At 39.5% G+C, this 19927-nt stretch overlaps 1 protein-coding gene across 1 annotated transcript in view; it reads right to left on the reverse strand.

Annotated features, from left to right (window-relative positions):
• The window catches only part of RORB (RAR related orphan receptor B), a 227126-nt gene extending 207555 nt beyond the window's left edge, over positions 1 to 19571 (reverse strand). The window contains exon 1 of the mRNA XM_017341876.4: positions 19020 to 19571. Coding sequence (XP_017197365.2) covers positions 19020 to 19026 — 7 coding nt within the window. The 5' untranslated portion in view covers positions 19027 to 19571. The remainder of the gene's footprint in view (positions 1 to 19019) is intronic.
• Positions 19572 to 19927: the final 356 nt, after the last annotated feature.

Consider the following 19927-nt stretch of genomic DNA (forward strand, 5'->3'; position numbering starts at 1 on the left):
TAGTATTGTGGTATAGTGGGTTAAGCTGTCTCCTGCAATGCCAGCAGCCTATATGAGCACTGGTTCAAGTCCCAGCTGCTCTACTTCCAATTCAGCTCATTACTAATGGGCCAGTGAAAGCAGCAGAAGATAGCCTAAAGGCTTGGGTCCCTACTATCCATGTGGCAGATCTGCATGGAGTTCTGTTGTGGCCATTTGGGGAGTGAACTAGTAGATGGACGATCTCTCTCTCTCTCTCCCACTCTCTCTCTCTCTCTCTCTCTTTCCCTCCCTCTCCCTCTCTCTGTATCTCTGCCTTTCAAATAAATAAATAAACAAATAAAAAAGAAATGAGGAGGCAAGACCCAAGAGGTGACTTGCCCAGAGTATATAGTTAAGGGCAGCAAAATGCATCCTGATTTAAATTCTAGAACTCATTCCACTGAATCCCTTTTGTGAGACAGTGGACTGCCACTGTGTTGGGGCGATTTGCACTTGGTGTGAGCCACACTTTTTCACATTAAGACAGGTAGTCTCAGGGCCAGGTGCAGTGTGTGGTCATTGGCAATTTTAAAAAATGCACATTTAATAGAAAGACACACTTTCGAAAATTTTGAATGATTATCCTCTTCATTCCAGATGCTCAATGAATGGTACTGAGGAGGGAAGCTTTGATATCACACATGATGTAAAGAAGATAAACCAGAGCATTTCTCCCTGAGTGTTCCCTCAGGTTTAGCTCGGCTAGGGTCAGGGAGCTGTCATGTGTTCCGTGAACAGCACCTGAGACAGACAAGACACAGCAACAGGAGATCAGCTTGAAGCATCCTTCAGCTATAGGTGAGGGATAAGGAGGGGACCGTTATGACAGACATGGATTTGAACTCCAGCTCTGCTGGGTACTATCTGTGTAGGCGTGGATGAGTTATTTAACCTCTGTTAAATTCATTTCCACCATCTGTGAAACAAAGACAAACACACTACTAATTTCAAGGGTTTCTTCCTATGATTAACAGGGAGTAGTTCATAGAAGGTACTTAACCCAGTGCCTTTTACATAGTAAGGATTCAATAAGAATTAATTACGATGATGAAGAAATTTAGATTAATGGTAGGGGAATATGGCTCTTATAATTTTTATTTATGTTACCCAGTTATGAGATTTTTCACAAAATCATTTATCTTGTAGTAACATTTGATATGTTTTTTCTCTTTTCCTAGAAACTGAATCCCAGAAGGTAAAACAATGATTGGGGGATTTTTGGCTGGCACTGTGGCACATATGGGCGCCAGTTCATATTCCAGCTGCTTCTCTTCTGATACGGCTCTCTGCTATGGCCTGGGAAAGCAGCAGAAGATGGCCCAAGTCTTTGGGCCCCTTTGGGCATAGGAGATCTGGAAGAAGTTCCCGGCTCTTAGCTTCAGATCTGCCTAGCTCCAGCCAATGTGGCCATCTGGGGAGTGAACCAGCAGATGGAAGACCTCTCTTTCTCTGTCACTCCCTCTCTCTGTCTGTAACTCTACCTCTCAAATAAATAACCAAAATCTTAAAACAAACAAACAAACAAACAAACAGTATGGGGCTAGTTAATGCATTTTTTAAAAAATTAAAATTGCTTGGTAAGAAAATGTTTCTTCCCTGGCTATAAAAACAAGTTCATCAAATGCCTTTCAAATATTACAGCTTTTTTTCTATATAAAACTTTGCATTCAGAAATAGGTTCTGCTTGAGAAAGTAGGTTTTTAACTGCTAACAAGGTGCTAATACCTGCACTATCACACCATACCATTGAAACCACTGACTTTGTTTGTATTTAATTAGACCACAATACATGTGATTTAAATACGTTTCACAATTTGGTCTCAAGATGCCTGTACATTTCATTACAGCCGAAAATACCATCAAAATCATGGGAATAAAGGGAATCCTAAAAATGAAACAATGAATGAAAACATTGACTTGTGTTAAGAAGAAATGACTTGAATTTGAGTTTTTTATTTTAAAGACAGCACATGCATTTTGCAGGTGTGTATTTGAAAGTAGACCCAGATAAGATTATGAGGAGTTTTTCTAACAGAAAAAAAATTTTTAATGAGAAGAATGACCCAACTATTTCAGGTTATTCAAAAGTTATATGTGAAGTATGATACAACAAAAATATTGGATGGCTCCTGTGTAAAAAGTGGTGAGTGTTTTCCTAAAACACTCCCTCCAAAGAATAAATCCACCTTTCATGGCTATGAAGAAAACCCACAATGGGTTTAACAACATTCAATGAGACGGTATGTAGGGAAACATTGCAAATTTTTTTAACATTGCTGATAAATGTCATCACTATAATATTTCCAACCATATTACAATAAACAAATGTAAAAAAATATAAAGAGAAAATGCCAGATTGAATTAAGTCACCAGGTATTTTTAGGGCTGTGAGGTGTGAGTAGGGACACTTGTTATGAGACAGGTTTCAGGGGTCTACTCATACATAGGTCCACCAACGGTGCTGATACTGTGTGCCAAACCAAGTCTCCAGGCCTCCTTTCTGCTTTATGTTTGACTCCCTTTATCCTGTGACCCCTACATCACTAAGATCTAAATTTTGAACTCATGAGAAGTTATATATTTCCTTCTTCCAAAAGCTCAACACTGGGTCTTCAATATTGTATTTTATTTCAATTGTCAGCATTAGTCCTTCTTTTCTTTGACTTAAGAGGATCTCTGCTTCCCAGTGAGAACTCCCTCTGAATACTTGTACTTGGAAAATTATCTATATCTATATCATGTACATTTATCTATTTATCTATCTTATTGATGTTATTCTGTGACTCTCTGAGCCTTAGCTTCTTAATTTAAAATATGGAAATTTCAACACTTCACATTTTTGGTGTGTAACAATAAAAATTCAAGGGCAATAATATATCACCTGGTAAGGAACTAAATACGAGGCACTATGCTGATCACTTTATAATGTCATGAAATTTAACTCTTACAATGGTCCTAGGATACAGGTTTTTTTTAATCTTCATTTTATTCCCCGCCCCCCCAGCCCCAGAAAAAAGAGACCCAGCATGTTAAGTAACACAGCAAGTAGCAGAGGTGGGACTGAAACCTGGACTGTTTCACTTCAGTGTCTGGGGTTGTAACTAGCCCCCTAGGAGATCAAAGACCCAAAGGGATACCTGACACAGTGTAAAGATAACAATTAGCTTCTTCTCTTATACTTGGCTTCATTTGGGTCTACACTGCAATTTCTTCCTCCCAGCTTTTTTTCACACTGTCCTTGCACTAGAAAAGTTTTTCTGTGACTCCTTGCCAGTAAAATTCCATACAATGAAAATTTGGTTCAAGTGATTTCCATGAAGTTCTTCCTAATCATTGTAACATTGATTTTCTTTCTGAACTCTTCTAACTTTTATCAGTTAAAGGTGTCACCTGAAATACCATTTTGGGTTGTACTCTGAGTTAACAATTTACATCTGTCATTTTGAAACCTCAGGGATTCATTTCTCAAGAATAGTGACACCATTTTGCAATTGGAAAGAAAACATACTCAGGAGCTAGGATGCCCAGGTCTAAAGCCCCGTGTGACTTTGGGAAGTTAACTAACACTTCTATATCTCAGCTTCCTTGGAGCAGGGCCATGATCCTTCATTTACACATCAACTATGGCCATTTTTGTGCTACTCTGGCATTTTTGTACTTCCATGTCAGAGTTGACAGAGACCATATGCATCTCAAGTCTAAAGTATTGACTATATTGGCTTTTTATGGCAATGCTACCACATGAACACACTTGGACTCATTTTGAATAGTTATTGACCAGGTACTTAACTAACACAGTTTCCAAGAAATTAGGATAGTAGGTTAAAATGGACATGAAAAAAGTGCAGACCACTGTAGGACAGGAATTATGGGTCCCAGGGCATTCTCTTTCACCCCTAAACTGTGGAAAAAGCAGGCCACACAGTATTTTGAGTAATACCACTGCAAAGGATGCCATTTCCAAGGCATTTTAGATTTTCTGTTTCATAAAACAAAATTAATGGACTGTTTTCTATACCAATGGTATCTAATGTCTTAATATTTTGATATCCATGTTATGCAATTGAAAAGAAAATGCATAAAAAGGCCTTCTTTAACAGAGATTTTACAATATCTACTTTCCTCTGAACTCATATTTCAATTTCATTTTCTCCACAGAATTTTATTCTGTCAAAATTTTCATGTTTGAAAGTCTATTATTAATCAATAAAAATATAATAAAAATCTGTATATGTTGAAATTTAACATTTTCCCTGTTAACACATGTTCAAGTTAAATTTACTCTGGATTGACTTATTATTTAATCATTATAATATAACTGATAAAATTACCAATATATTATAAATTTAATACTTACTAAACATAAAAATAGATATAAAGGTAATTCATCTCCTAATAAGCCCGATGGAGCTTTCCCCCTTTCTATTTAATCGTGGTGATTTTGTTTGATTATTATATACTATTAGAATGTGATGAATTTAGCCTAATTTTTATTCTTACTTTTGTTTTTGGAAATATACATATTGAAAAACTTATTCACATAAATATGTTTATGAACATCAAACTAATTTTACCACTGCAGTTGAACTTACTTCTATAAACTCTCACATCACCTAACACTCTATCAAAAAATTTTTCAGATCTATAAATGACAATTGAATTGGTTCTCTCCTTCAACTTTGTTGAAAGGAAAGAAGTATAAACTACCTCACTTGCAAAAGGATGTTTTGCTCATTCATTAAAATAATGTTTTTTTCCCCAGCATCAAAATCAGTATTGTCCCTTTCTTATTGTAATGGAAGTTTTTTCATCTTGGAAACCATGAACACAGTAAGATTTGAAATGAGTAAGTTTCAGTCTTTCATTTGTGAAGTGGAAGTGGTATTGTTGTGAAAGGGAGTATAGAAAAGAGGAAGTATCTTTCTCAGAGAAAACACAAGAAAACTGAACATCTTGGAAGTGACTGCATTAGGAAAACTTCCACAAACTCCGAAGGCAGGAGTTTTCAATCTCAGCACTATGGGCATTTTAGGCAGATGAATTTCCTGTTTTGGGGAGTGGAGTGGGGTGGGGTGGGGTGGGGTAGGTTTTGTACATTATAGGATCTTCATTGGCACACCTGCTCTCTACCTATGGGATGCCATAACATCTGCCCAGTGGTTACAACTCACAGTTTCTATAGACATTGCCACATATCTCCAAGGGGCTAGGTGCAAAATCACCACCTGTTCTGAACCACTTTTCTAGAGGCATGAAGACTACCTTAGCAGTGAACAAAATATTGAATTCTGTCCTATATATCAATGAGTTTTCAACAATCTTAAGGGCCAATTGAGATTCCTCATTCACCTCAGAACACAGCAATGTTTAAAATGTTTCCATAACTCCACCAATAGAAATTGTTATCTGGCTTCTTATATGTGGAGACCTTGGTATATGTTTTGGGCTTCTTTAAGATTTCTAAGGGTAGCAAAGCCTCACAGTTTTGTTGGGGCTGGATATGGACTAGTTTAACAGAGGTAAATTGAATATCCTGATCTTTCTTCTAGCATTTTAAATACATATTTCTCAAATAATATGAACCTTCAGAGACTCAGAGAAGTATTAACATACTCTTAATACGAACTTACAAAGGTAGAATTTTCTTCTTTGTGCAATTTGCAGAAAGAGTTTTTATTTTTCTAACTCTTTCCTCTTTGTCCTCCACCACTCCCTCTCCTTTCTTCTTTTCTGTCATTGATATTTCCATTACTTATTGTGAACTACAGCATACAAGGGTACTTCAAAATATTCTTGGAAAAATGAAATTAAAAGATAAACATACTTTGGTGAGCAAAAGTTTTTGAAATCCATGCACAGCTTTTTCGTAACACACATTTTTCCATTAGCTTTTTGAGGAGCTTGGTAGAGTTTACAAGAAGATTAGACTGCAAACTCATCAGAGCACAGGGCCTAATCCTATTCACCCTGTACCTTTACCACTTAGGTTAGTGCCTAGTGCATAATAGGTCCTTGATAAATGTTTGATGATGAATGAGAGGAGTTGTTGTTTAAATATCAAATAAGTTAATTTTCTCAATGAGCTATTAAACTTTCAACCTTAACCCTATCATCACAGATGACCTCAGGCAAATGGATAAGCTAAAATACAATGGGTCATAGATAAAGTACAGCCTTACTACTATGCCAGAGTAATTGTGCATTCACTTTGACACTTAAAACTAATCTGCACAAACTGTGTGGGAATTTTGAAAGTACAGAGAAGAAAATGAGTCACAAAATAATCATCTAAATTCATAATATCCAGTGGTGACTTTTAAAAAAAATTTTTTTTGGCTTATTGAGGTCAGGGATGAAGTCTTTCTTTGCTCACTGTTTAATCCTCATTATCTAAACACATTATCAGGTACACCTACACACTTAATCCTAGTGAAATAAATTGAATACATGGCAAATACATAATAGTAGAGACAGTACATACTTACTGAGTAAAAGAGCATTGTAAAGAGAATTACAAAAATGTGTCCCTATATTATAATGACAATATCATAATGAGGCTACAATGTATCTTTAGGCATAAGTCTGGAGGTACAAAGGTACAAACTCTTTGGTACACAGTCTTGCTGGTTCTTTAGTTTATTTCCTTTGGAAAGATTCCCAGAAGGTGAATTATTGTGCCTGAGAGTATGACAACTTTAAGGGTTTAAGTTTAAAGACTGTAACGATATAAACTGTCATTATAGAAAATAACAGAGTGTTCAATTCATCACACCTGCTATCATTTGACAAGTGAGCTTACCACTCCATTGTTTTAATTCTTTAATAAGTGAAGTAGAGCTCTTTTTCTCAAAAACATTTATTGGCCATTTATAATTCCTCCTTTTTTTTTATTTTTTTTTAACTTTTATTTAATGAATATACGTTTCCAAAGTACGAATAATGGATTACTATGGCTTCCCCCCCATACCGTCCCTCCCACCCACAACCCTCCCCTTTCCCACTCCCTCTCCCCTTCCATTCACATCAAGATTCATTTTCGATTATCTTAATATACAGAATATAATTCCTCCTTTTATAAACAAAATGTTTACGCTTTGATCTGAGACCATTTTTTGAAGTGTAGAAGCCATGCTTTTAAATTGTTTTAAAAGCATTTTGTGTATGTTTTGGGGTTTTCTTTTGCTCAAGCACATTCCTATTTATCCCTGTCCTGCATATCTCACAGGAAGACTGAGTGTATCACTGAGACGGGGTTTGCCAAAGCTTGTTGAGATCTATGGAGCACGAAACACAGGGAAGATATTGTGAACTTTACCTGCTATTCCATTTGTAAAGACATAAAAGTGCATCTGTCAACTCCTCTTAGGTTTACATGGTTCCTTTCTTAAATGTTTTCAGAATTTTCCTTAAGAGCAGCTGCAGCACAAAGACTGACAGAATGAATGAGTATTAGGAAACAGCACTATTTTCAAAACAGAGTAAGTATAGAAGGTATTTTACATAAAGTAAAATTAACAGGAAAACCTGAGAAAAGCCAAATGAGTGCTTTCATATCATAAACTAAAACTGCACGTTGCTACTGAATGAAGAAGAATTTTGTTTTAGTCATCAAAAGTCTTCATAAATATTTTCCCCCAAAATTGCTTCCTTAAATTTGATGTAATTCTTAGGGGTGGAAAAGTCTGTAAATATGCAATTTTACCAAAAATTTCAATCCTACATAAAAGGAGATATATTTGAGTTTGTCATTAAATTTTTGGAAATGCAAAGTCTCTCTCTGAAATTGTATTTTGAAATTGCTATTATTTTAAGTGGACAATTTTTATTCAGAATCTGTAGATTTCCCCATAACACTTATTTTGATTTTTCCTGAAATTGGAAAATGTTATAATCTTAGATTGAATAAATATTTTTACTAGATTAATCTCTATTCTTTATAGAGTCAAAACACTGGGAAAGTTTTGGGAAAAGCTTTATCTTAAAGTCTTATACTGGCCAAATGGTAGTGAAGGCTGCATCTGGATTTAACAAGTATTAATGCCATGATTGATTAGTGATACTTACTTTGCATGCCAGATTGTCAAAAGTTAATGTGGCTTAAGAGAGAAAGCATAGAATAATGAAAGTAGAACTGAACTCAAAGTCAGAAGCCCCTGTTTCAAGTCAAATTATGGTGTCAATTTCTCTTAACAAATAGCTATAGAGACATCGCCTACTTTTCTCATGGAGTAAGTAGGAGGGAGGAGGAGGGGAGGGAGTTAGGTGGTAGGGAGGGTGGGAATGAAGTATCACTATGTTCCCAAATCTGTATATGTGAAATACATGAAATTTGTTTACCTTAAATAAATAAAGACATAATCAACATTGAACATTCATGTGAAACAATTTTCATCTAAGGAATTTTTTAGAACTTCTACAAAAAGCAAAAGCCAGAAACCATCTACTTTTGTTGTGTTTGAAACTTGGAAGGCACGGATTCTTATACCTTGAATTTAAATCAGATCTACCATTAGAGGTGCCAAGTCATATATTTTATTTTACTTTTTTATCATTGTATTATAAGAACCAAGGTCTTCTTTTGACTTTAAATCAACATGCAAGCCAATCATGCAAGAGAACCTATGAAAAAGCCAAGAAAAAAAAAAGAGAGAATATAACAAACTTTCAGTAGAAAGACATTCAGAATCAATTTATTTCTTTGCAAAATAACACATTCTAAAGCCAATAACATCAATATTACTTTATTCTGACTTGAGTGGCAGCCAGAACTGCTCTTTAGTAGTATTAGTAAACAAAACAAAACAAAAACACAACTGGAAGGCTAACAATGCTTAATTACTTTTCTTATTATTGATATTTCTGAGTTGTCCTTGAAAAGATTTATACCAAAAGCTCTTTTCCATTGGTGCTTAGCAATGTCTTTTATGACCAGAGTGAAAATATATATGCAATGAAAAAAGTTCTTAGAATTAAACCTATTAAAATGTAGTCTGCATTTAAAGGAAAACAGAACCTTGGACTGTTTTTTAAAATTTAATTTTAGAGCAATTAAAAGGTTTAGGATTAATAGTTTGGAATCTTAAACATTTCTAAATAATTTATTTAAAATATTTTGTTTTTGTAAAAAACAAATTATTGCCAAGACATACTGTACCTTAATGATACAACGTGTTTTTCCTGAACAAATGTTCCTCTATTCTACCAGACTGTGTGGCATTTGCTCATATTCAACAACTGTGGAAATTTGGAACAAGGTTTCTTCTCCTTTCTTTAGAAGTGTTTAATTCCTTTGCATGTGCCAGGCACAACTTATGTACAAATTAACAGTAAATGCTCTGTGTAATAATTTTATTATTTGACCTGACAATGATAATGATAGCTAATTATTCATTAGACACTCAGCATGTCTAATAAACTAGTGTTATTATTTGATTCTGGAATCTATAAGCCAACAGCTGTTGGGTGGAAGCATATGATTCAAGTGTTCATTCTGGCTCAAGCTATAAAACGAAATTTTTAACTTGGGAAATTTACAATATGGATTTTCCTGCTAATGCAATATTACAAAACCCATATGAAGCACTTTTATGATCAATTTCTTGGACACGTGAAATGAAATGTTCTATTTGTTGTTTGTGAAATATTCAGTTTCACTTTTTTCATTACAATATTTAGGCAAATAAAAATAGTATGACTTTCTACATTTCATGTTCTCAGAGTTAATCACAGGCAATAAGTGCTGATCCCTTTGAACAGAATTTATTTAAATAATTATTTTAATGGAAAGATCAAAATAATGGCATAATATTTACTAGGTACAAGGCATATTTCTATAAAAGTAGGGTAAAAAAGCCAGCCTCATATTACATATAACACTTCAAGGAAAACCATAATTCTCCAAGAGCTTGGTCGACGTTTACCTTCCAGAACAGTACACTGGCCCAGACATAACTTGAAGTGGCTGCATGTCTCTAGCATCGTATAACATAGGAACATCAGAGAGAAGCTGCAAGGTGTAGTTGGGAGGGATGTCCAGAAAAGGCTTATCTTATTAAATAACTGTTCAGTCAAAGTTACTGACAGTTAGAGAGGCCTTCTAACACTTCACCTTTTCAGAAAAGTCCCAAGAAATGTGGTCATTCAACTACTTCTTGAATTTTTCTAGATTCAAGAAATAAACCGGATCAAGTACAATAGCCATTATATTATGCAGATTTGTTGTACAGAAGAGTCTAATCTTTAGTGTAACACATCCTAATTAATACTCAGTGTTTAAAAATGTGTCTGCTTTTTAGGGATGAGAAAGTATGACTCGTGGTCTTGCTCACCATGCAGAAATTTGAAGATTCATGAGTTATGGTTGAGTGACAATTTGGCTGCCTAGAAATTTCAAACAGTGATGCTTTCTTTAGGTAAATTCCCCCAGCCCAGAGTCTGTTAGTCAGTTTGTAGCTTCAGAAACTTGATTTCACCATTGCTTTAGAGTAGATTAAATGCTAGTTAACTAAGCTCACAAGAGCTAATTTATGAGTTTAGAATGACAACTTATTGTTTCAAAATGAAGAGCTTTAACTGCAAACTGCGTAGAAGATTCTTGTTTTAGCCTCATCAGCGATTTGTCCATAGACAGTGTGAGATGGACTTGGCCGATATTTGTCTCACAGACTCCTATTGTTATTACTAAAGACTGTTAGAATTTTCTTCTCTCTCTTGAGAGAACGGCTCAAAGGTCAGCAAGATCATTATGAATTGATGTTATGTGTTGCCTTCATAGCTTCATTTTCAGAGTACAATCTTATATTCAAATTCTTAGGATGGAAGAGTTTGAAGATTATCACTGCAGCCCTCAGATATTCTCTACATACTCTATTACTGCAACTGATTTTATTTTCCCTAAAATCTAAGACACTATCCAGAGCAGACATCGCTACTTTCAGATGATAACATTAATGAACATGAAACTCAATATATGTCAGCCATTATTTATTTTAAAAATAAGAATTTCCTTTGTAAAAATAAATGTATAGGGATGTTGTAAAATGTTTTTAATTTTTTTGCTTGTATTTTTAATAAGTTATGCTTTTTAAAAGCACATTTATCTCCACTGTGTTTTCATTTTGTAATTTTAAGAATTACCTTAGAGTTGTTTCTGAATGATTACTTGAGCATAATTTTACAGTAAAAGATATAATTGAGTACAATTTTGCTACTTGTTCAGCATCAGGTGATAGTCTCTTCTGGATAGCTCTACCCTGGTACCAACCATGTCCCAACTTTATAAGGCAGTTGGGAATACAACTAACAATAGTTTAATGGACTTCGCTTACGGTGAATAAATTAACCAAAAGAGGGATTTTAACTCATCCTTTGAGGCCCATCTCAGATATCTCTTCCCCTATGAGAGCCATCCTGACTTTCTGAGAACATCCCGGCTGTATTCTGTTCTGCTCTCACTTGGATCGCAGCTTTGACCACACCAATTGCCTGTGCTTTTTCAACTCCAGCAACTTCAGTTTTGTCCTGTACCTTGATTTGGGCAGATGCTTACTAAATTTTGAATAATTAAATGTATGAATAGCACACATTTTTATTAGTATATGTACTAATGGAAAATGAAATGGAAACATTTTGAGGAAGGTGATCTCATTCTCATACTTGGGAGTGTGCATTAATTTGTGATTCTAAAAATGAGTGGATCAATGAGTTTGAAAGGTCTTAAGAACAGGTGATAATCAAGCTTAGTTGGTTCCTAATAAGGACAGAAATTTGTATTTGAAAATGTTTTTCAAAATAAAAACAGTTGGCAAGAAAATTAAAATAAATATTCACTTTTTTTTTTGCAGTTAATAATGCTCCTTTCTCTCGTTCCCAGTTCTGGTTATAAACATCAAAGCCTTTAGAAATGCTTTACTATTTCTTTATTAAGGATAATTTTGTAACTAAATTCAGAAAGTACTGTTCGTGCTTCCAATTTAACATTAAAATATTATGTATCTACTGCTGTCACATGATTAGAACATAATCTAATGAATTTCAGGTAATGGTGTAGCAGTCTTTAAAAGAATGATCCTTCAGTTGACAGTCATACAAAAGTTTAATACATATATATCACTTAAAATGAACAAATTATAAAATTTATTATAAAAAACTTTCCTATGAAATAAAAATCTACGTAACAGTTTTGTATAAGCATCCTACATCTTTCATGGGCTCTGGGGTGCCTGAATATTTGGCTTATATTAGCACAAAGTAATAAGTAGGCTGGTAACAAAAAGCATAATTTACTAAACAATCAGGTTAATTTTCTCTTTCTTTGCTAATGTCTGTGATTCTTCTAAATTAGAGAAATATAACCCAGGACTGCATGATAAGACAACTAATCACACAAAAGACATTAATGAATACCCATTCGAATAAGGTAATTTATAAAGTCAGCATACTCAGCCAATTAATAAAATTCTCATTATACACAGGTGAACATTCTTAAATCAAAGCAAATTACTTTTGCTCTTTTATAAAGGCACGCTTTGGAATAAGTTTTTAGCTTTATGTTTTTGGCAAAGGTAACATGTTCGTTTTGGCTTTTGTAAGAACATGCATATGCCAAGAACATCCTAATTTAATTTTAAGACAAAATTTATCACATAGTTATTATACAGCTATAATATATTTTCAATACTTATAAAATAAGAGCATACCAATAAAATGCATGCCATGTTAAGTAAAAAGATATTGTACCTCCTAAATGTTACAATGTTTTAAATGTCTACCATGTGAAGTGTACAACAATCTGGGTGAAGGATATATTGAATAACATTTTTTTAGCTTCCCAGATATTCATTAATAAAACTGCACTTATTGTAGAGGCACCAAATCTCAGACTTGAAATATCATTGGCCACACAGTTATATTTTGAGGGTTGCCTATGCAAACAAAAATTCTTAGTGACTTGAAATGCATAATAATTTTGTGACAGTATGATCGCAATATAAGAATCCCCCCCATGCCATTAGTTAACCCCAAGCATATTATATTTAGCTTGATTCACTATAAATACCGTTATAACACCTGTGGTTTCCCTCATTAAGAACTGAATAGTGGGGGTCAGGGGTTGAAAGGGCAGCATATGCACTATGAAAGGACGAGTTAACATCGCCTATTATATTGGTGCACTGGTGAATCTCATTTCTATTCATCAGATGATTAGTTCAATCAATATTTATTCCTCTATGCTTCCTTTGTCTTGTGCTACAAAGGAGACATCCTTCAAATTCGTGGCATAAGCCTTGTTATCTATGAATTTGTTGCTTAATTTGAGAGGGAATATTTTATTTATTTGGCAGTCCTGAATTCTTTGATTCCCTTTCCCTCTAATTATCATTAGGTAATATAATAGAGTTTTGTGTGGATTATTTATAAATAGATGCTATTAACAGTCCTTTTCTGGGTGACTCAAGTACCATGTGTGTTCATATCTTCCCTTTGAATGCTCTGGAAAGTTGCTTCTGTTTCTCTAAATATGTCGAAGTTTTGAAGTGTGGATTGTGAAAGCAAAGATAAGAATGATTTTCTCAAATATTCATTGAGTGGGAGGCTACAGGCATATACATATACAATTGCGTATCAGTGTGTATCAACAGACGCCTCCAAAGACTGCTATTATCTGCTAAGGATTCTGTTAAGTCAGACATTCTATTCAAAGTAATATAAATATTTGTAAGAAGCTGTAATTGGAAGACGATTACAAAATTACAGGAATAATACTTTTTTGTGTAGGGTGCTCGTGTTACCAAAGGTCATCACTGATTATGTCACAAAGGATACATTTCATTTCTCTGCTTAATTTCTATCATTTAGATGGGAATAGACAGACTATCAGAACTGATTCTAGAATAAAAAATCATATTAATTACTAAATAATATGTAATAATCTTCTAATATCTACTTTTCTATATATTTCAGCATCAAAATAAAATGTTTTGTTAATGCCAATTAAACTAATGCCAATGTAGTTAGAGATCATTATCATTTTTTTGTCTGCTGTGGAATAAACACGGAAGTGATTTAAGCTTTAAGAAATTCTTAATATTACCAGAATGATTAATATATATAAATATATGTCATCTCAATCCATAGTAGCTTTTGCAGTCATTACATCTGTTCTCATGAACTTTTGATTTGCTCCAATTAGTTTAGGACTTGACAGTCTTCACTTTGGCATTAATTTTCTTATTTGCTAATATGTTGATCTGGAAAATTTGGAGTTCACCAGTGAACAGTAGCACTGTTGTTATTGTTTATAATTTTCAACCTCACTTTATATTTGGATTTGCAGAATCCCAGCAGACCTATCTATATAGTTTTTAAAACAATAATTTATCAGAGACATTTTGAACTCTGTTTAAATGAAAGGTTTTAATATGTAGTTTAATTTAGAGGTATATGTATTATTCAATGTGGTGAAAAAAATCTAGTTACTATGCTGTGTTCAGATTTCTATTGCTTAGAACTATGGTGGTGAGAAGCATTAAAACTATATAGGCCATTTAATATTCCTAAAAGATGTATACAAGTTTGTTAAATATGAAGTCATTGTCCAAAAAGCATTTTCATCTTTTTATGTAGAAAAACCTCCGTGTTAAGTACTTTTAAAATCCTGGGGACAATTGTGTATATGTTACTTCAGAAAAAAAGTAGTTATTTTTCACAAAATTTGAATGTCATTTTCATGAAGACCAACCTTGAAACTTCGTATTTTCTTGATGCTATAAAGTTATTTTTTTCCCTATAAAATTAAGCTACATGACTGGGAAGCATTTAAATTTAAGATATATTATATGCAAATAGACACTTAAAGAGTTGCTTTTAAGGCTGTTAATAGTTGAATATTTAACTAACTGCTACCACAATAAATATTGACATACCTATTTGGTTAAGAGTATAAAATAATGTGTTAATTATGCTAAAGATAAACTACCACATAAACCACTTTAATAATGTTACAGGAAGGATTGCTTAATGAGAAAAGCTGTACTGTTGCTGATGGGTAACCCACGGACCTCTAAGTCTTTAGTGAATGCTAACAAAAGCGTTTTAATCTTGTATCCCTCATGTTTGTGAATCTGCCGCTCAAAATTTCTTCCTTTACATTTCCATCCTGGTTGACCATTTCCTGATTATCTGAAAATACAGAAAAGGAAAAAAAAAAAAAAAACTTGGTGGTTCTAATGCCTATCCCAGAAGCTGAGTTTGTGAAGCACTTTCAGGTTCCAATACTTGCTCCAAATTCACCCAGGGTGTTGGGGGAGGGAGGAGGCAAGCCTCACTAAATGCATCCGCCTAAGAAAATATTTTGTTTTTCTGGCTATATAATGTTTCAACAGTACTTGAAAACACAGCTCTAGGATTTTTCTTCAAACTACTTGAATTATTAATTTTCTTGGAATAATGACAGATTACTGATGACTACGTAATGAGCAATTACTAATGGTCTAGTGACAGAGATTCACTTCCAGCAATGCTTTGTAACTGTGAGAATTGGGAAGTTGGTTTGATGTATTTCACTGAAACTTGTAGGAGCACTGAGAGCAAGAATTTGCATGGGAAATCCAAGGCCCCCACCAGCAGCACTCTCAGACCTTATACTTCCGAGAGGTTACTATACCTCTGAGAGTAAGCTGTCTTTTTCCTGAAGTTCAAGAAGTTAATAAAAATTAACCACTGGCGAATAACAGATCAAAACTGGACATTAGAAAAGCCAAGCCTCATCCTTGTTGACAGCAAGCATGAAACCGGATTTCTAATCCGCACAAGCGACAATCACCTATTGATTGCAACGACATCTGTGCTCCTGTTTTTGGAAGCAGGGTTTTCTGCGGAGGCAGGACTGAAAAACCCAACCGTGCTGGTGCCGCAATCAACAGCTGACAGGTCTTTCAAGAAAGAGTCTTGAAATCAACACCTCGGCTCTCTCACTTCTCACCTATGGGTGGACTCAATTAAGTCCTCCCTTTTGCGTTCCAGAGTTAGTCCTTTCCGACGTGCAGTCCCGGAAAGAAGCCTCTCTAGACCTCATGTGACACCCTCTCGCAGACAAAGGGTAAATACTGTCCTAGCCACCAAGCACAACCTCCTGTGTCCTCCCCAGGCCAAAGAAAGCCACCAAGCTGTGACTCAGTTTGGCCGTGGGCCACGGTGAGGACCTCAAAGCTCAGAGCCCTGAACCCCTTTCTTACCAGAGAGCAGATGGAGATGGAGTGGGGGTGGGTAAGGGTTTGCTGGATTGGCCCGGGAGAGAGACCTCTGCATCCTAGCGCACATTTGCTTGGGGCAAGGAGTCCTTGTGACTCAGGACAGTAGCCAGTTGCGAACTGTGGGGCCAAGGCAGGGACCGAATCCCCCGGGGGAGGGGGAGCGTGTGTGTGGGTGGGGGTGGGGGGCGCTTGTGTGGAGGGAAGAGAAAAGGAGTAAAGCCAAGTTGAAAAACTGTCCCTTTCCCCAGCATAGGCTGCTCAGTAGCCCTTCACCAGGGAAAGCTGATTCCCTTCCCGTTCTGCTTCTCAACTTCAACCCCAACTCCCACAAGGCATCTGAGTAGCCTGGATCCCTAAGGAACAGCTCCAGAAGAGGCCACTAGGCAAGGTCTGCCGGGAGAAGGGCCGGTGGAGGAGACACGGGAGAGGGTTAGGGAAGAAGAGCGGACCTGGGAGGGAGAGAGAGCCCTGGCTACCTCTCATGCTTACTTTTTCTCCAGCGCCTTACCCCCTTCCCCTGCCTCCGCCTGGAAGTGGTAAGCTGTCCTGGCATCCTGGAGAGGCAGGCGCCCTCTGGGGCGGGGGTGTGAGCCGCAGGACGGTCCCTGGTTTTAACCCTCAAGCTCTGGAGCAACCCAGGAGACCAATGTGAGGGCATCTGGATTGTGGTCTGCAAATTGTTCCTTCAGGCGCAAAGCGATCAAGCTACAACCCACTCGCGCCCCGCGCCACTCTCATTTCTAACCTGGAAAGGAGTAGTGAGTGGCTTTTATGCCGAGGACCTGATGCGGGCGGGGGTGGGGGAGGGCTGAGATGAGGCGGTGCCTAGTTTTGGATCTTCAGAAAGTATGAACTCAACTCACTGTGTGTGAGGGATACTGGAAGGGGAGAAGAAGGGGAAGGACTAATTCGTAGCCCCAGACAGGAACAAGGGAAACTAGAAAGGAAAGTGGAAGGGATGGAAAGGTAGAACAGAGAAAGAAGAGCAAAGACACGAGCGTCTCTCACTAAGTAAAGGTTCTATGCTCGCCCCTTGCGAGAGTGGAGCGCGCGGCCAAACCCTAACGGAGACAATCAGCTGGAGCCAGCGCACTCACACGGGTTCCCCACTCCTAGTGCACCAGTCAGTCCCTCAAGATCGTGCCTCCAGGGCGTCCCTGTCCCTTATTCATAGTCCCCCCTCGCCCCCCCACCCCCACAGCCCATGGACAGCCTCTCCGTGTCCCTCCTCCTCCTTCCCTTTCGGCCACATAGCAGTGTGCAGCCCAGCAGCAGGGACTGTCCTTGGGTCCGGACTCGGGCTCGCCTCTCGCATGGAGAGGGAGAGAGAGAGAGAGAGAGAGAGAGAGAGAGAGAGAGGCAGGCCCTGTGCCTACCGGGGAATGGGAGTTATCTCTGAGAGTCTTAGGGGCAGTGGGAGAGGAACGCAGCCCAATGGAAGGTGAGCAGAGTTTGCACCCATATTCTCCCCAGTGCCACCTGCCTCGATCACCTCTCTCTCAGGGTCAGGGGCCAGGGATGCGGGAAGGCCCTGAAATGGCTTTTTCCAACTTTCTGTTGAGGGATGTGTGACCGGGAGAGAAGCGCCCCCTCCCCACCCCAAATCTGCGGGGTTGCAGGGAAGAGCTGCGCGCAGATCTCCGGGACAGGCAGGCACTCCTCCGGCTTTTCAAGAGAAGAGTGAAGTTGTGGCCAACCGGAAAGTGAGGGAAACGGGGCCTGGGCACAGGGCCCGGGGAAACCCAAAGTCCCCAGCAGTAGTGCGGGAGAGGGTCGCAAAGGCCGCAAACCAGCTGCTTAGGAGGCCCAGAGGGCGGCCTGAGCAGGTGTCTCGCCCCTATCTCCAACGCGCCGCCCCGCAGTCGTCCGTTCGCCCAGGGCTCCCTCGGCCACCGCGGCCTCGGGCGACCAGACTCCTGGCTCCAGGCGCACTCCAGCAGCGGCCTTTTTCTCTGACAAAACAGCCAGAGCCCTCGGTTTCCCTGCCGCGCGTAGCGTGGTCTCCCCTTCGCCTGCAGAACTTTTCTCCGTACTTGTGTGTGTGTGTGTGTGTGTGTGTGGATCGCGCTCGTCCTGGAGCCGCGCGGGGCGAAGCACGGGACCCGGCCAGGACTCAGCGCCCGGGAAAGCGCGCAAAGAAACCGTCTCCGCGTCCGGTCCCGCGACGCTCCCCTCGGCCTCCCACCCACAGGAAGGGACGTGTCTGGCCCCGGGACGGCAGTGGGCCTCCTACCCAGGTCAGTGTGTGTGTGTGTGTGTGTCCCCTCATGTTCGCCCCACCGCCCGCCGGTGCGCCCTGCACGTCCAACAGCTGCCGGCGACCACTGGCTGAAGAGAGCTTCCAGCTGCTTCTGCCCACAAAGCACGCGTCTCCCTCTGCTCTCCATCTATCCCGGACCCGCCGCACTCGCGAGAGACGCGCAAAAGAATAAGAAAAAAGAGAAAAAAAAATGAGGGAGCGCGAGCGAGAGATTCAATGCAACTCAGTCAGGAACTGTGAGGAAGCCGCTAGCATTGCTCCTCTCTCCAAAAAAGCGCCCTCCCGCGTCCCTCCAGAACTCCGAGAGAGGCGGCAACACCTTGTCACAACTTTCTTCGCTCAGGCCATCTGCAGCCCCACCTTGCCAACCAGAACTCGGGCGCGGGGGTCTCTCCAGGCTCTCGCCCCCGGGGCTGCGTGCCGCCCCTCCCCCACCTCCCCGTCGGGCCGGACGCGGCACCCTCGGCGCCCGCGGGCTCGCTTACCTCGCATGGTGTGGCCGCTGTCCCGCTCCGCGTAGTCATGAAGCTGTCGCCAGCCCGATCCCCGGAGAGCCCAGAAATCCCGCTCAGCACGCGTGAAGGATGCGGCGGGCGACGACGAGCCGCTCTGCCCAGGAAACCATCCCTCTAGGCGGACGCCGTGGCCGCTGGGTGCCGTTGGCCGCCGCCGGCGCTAGGTTAACAGTTATGCTGTTGGTGGTGACTGTTGGGATGGTTGTTTGTTTGTTTGTTTTCAGCAAGGGCGAACGAAAATGTCCTGGCTGGCTAGCGCCTGGGTTTTGTTTTGCTTGTGTTTTTCTTTCTCTCCAGTGTGCTTGCTTTTTGAAAATGCCAGCGCCTCCGGCTCAGAAGATTTCTTTTGTGAGCACTTGGACTGAGAAGGAGGAGGAGGAGGAGGAGGAAGGGGAGGAGGAGGAGGAGGAGGAGGAGGAGGAGGAGGAGGAGGAAGGGCAGCAGCAGGAGGAGGAGTTGGTGGTTTTGTTAGTTACAAAGAAGAGGGAGAAGGAGCAAGGCGGGGGAAAAAGGAAACAGAAAGAACAGACAGAAAGGCGGTGTGGATGGCAGAGCATGTGCGTTTTCACATGACATCTGTGCCTGTTAGCAGATCCACGACGTGAATTTTCACTGTTCAGTTACGGAGGGGAAGGGAGCGAGAGAGAAAGAGAGCGGGCCGAGATGGAGAGAGCCAGAGCCCAGAAGGGGCTTATACGGGAGGGCGGGTTTGGCCGGGACTTGCAGGCCCCGCCTCCTGTCAGCGCTGCGGCCAATCCGCGCCCGGCAGCGCTCCGAGAGAGGCTGGGCCGGCCGGGGGCGGGCCGTGTGCGCGCGGAGGTCCGGGGAGGAGGAGGGACGGCCCAGCCGGCGGCGGCGGCGGCGGCGGCGGCGGCTGG

This window comes from Oryctolagus cuniculus, chromosome 1 (genome assembly GCF_051225735.1).
Source record: "Oryctolagus cuniculus isolate XC-2025 breed Fujian yellow rabbit chromosome 1, ASM5122573v1, whole genome shotgun sequence".
Lineage (NCBI taxonomy): Eukaryota > Metazoa > Chordata > Mammalia > Lagomorpha > Leporidae > Oryctolagus > Oryctolagus cuniculus.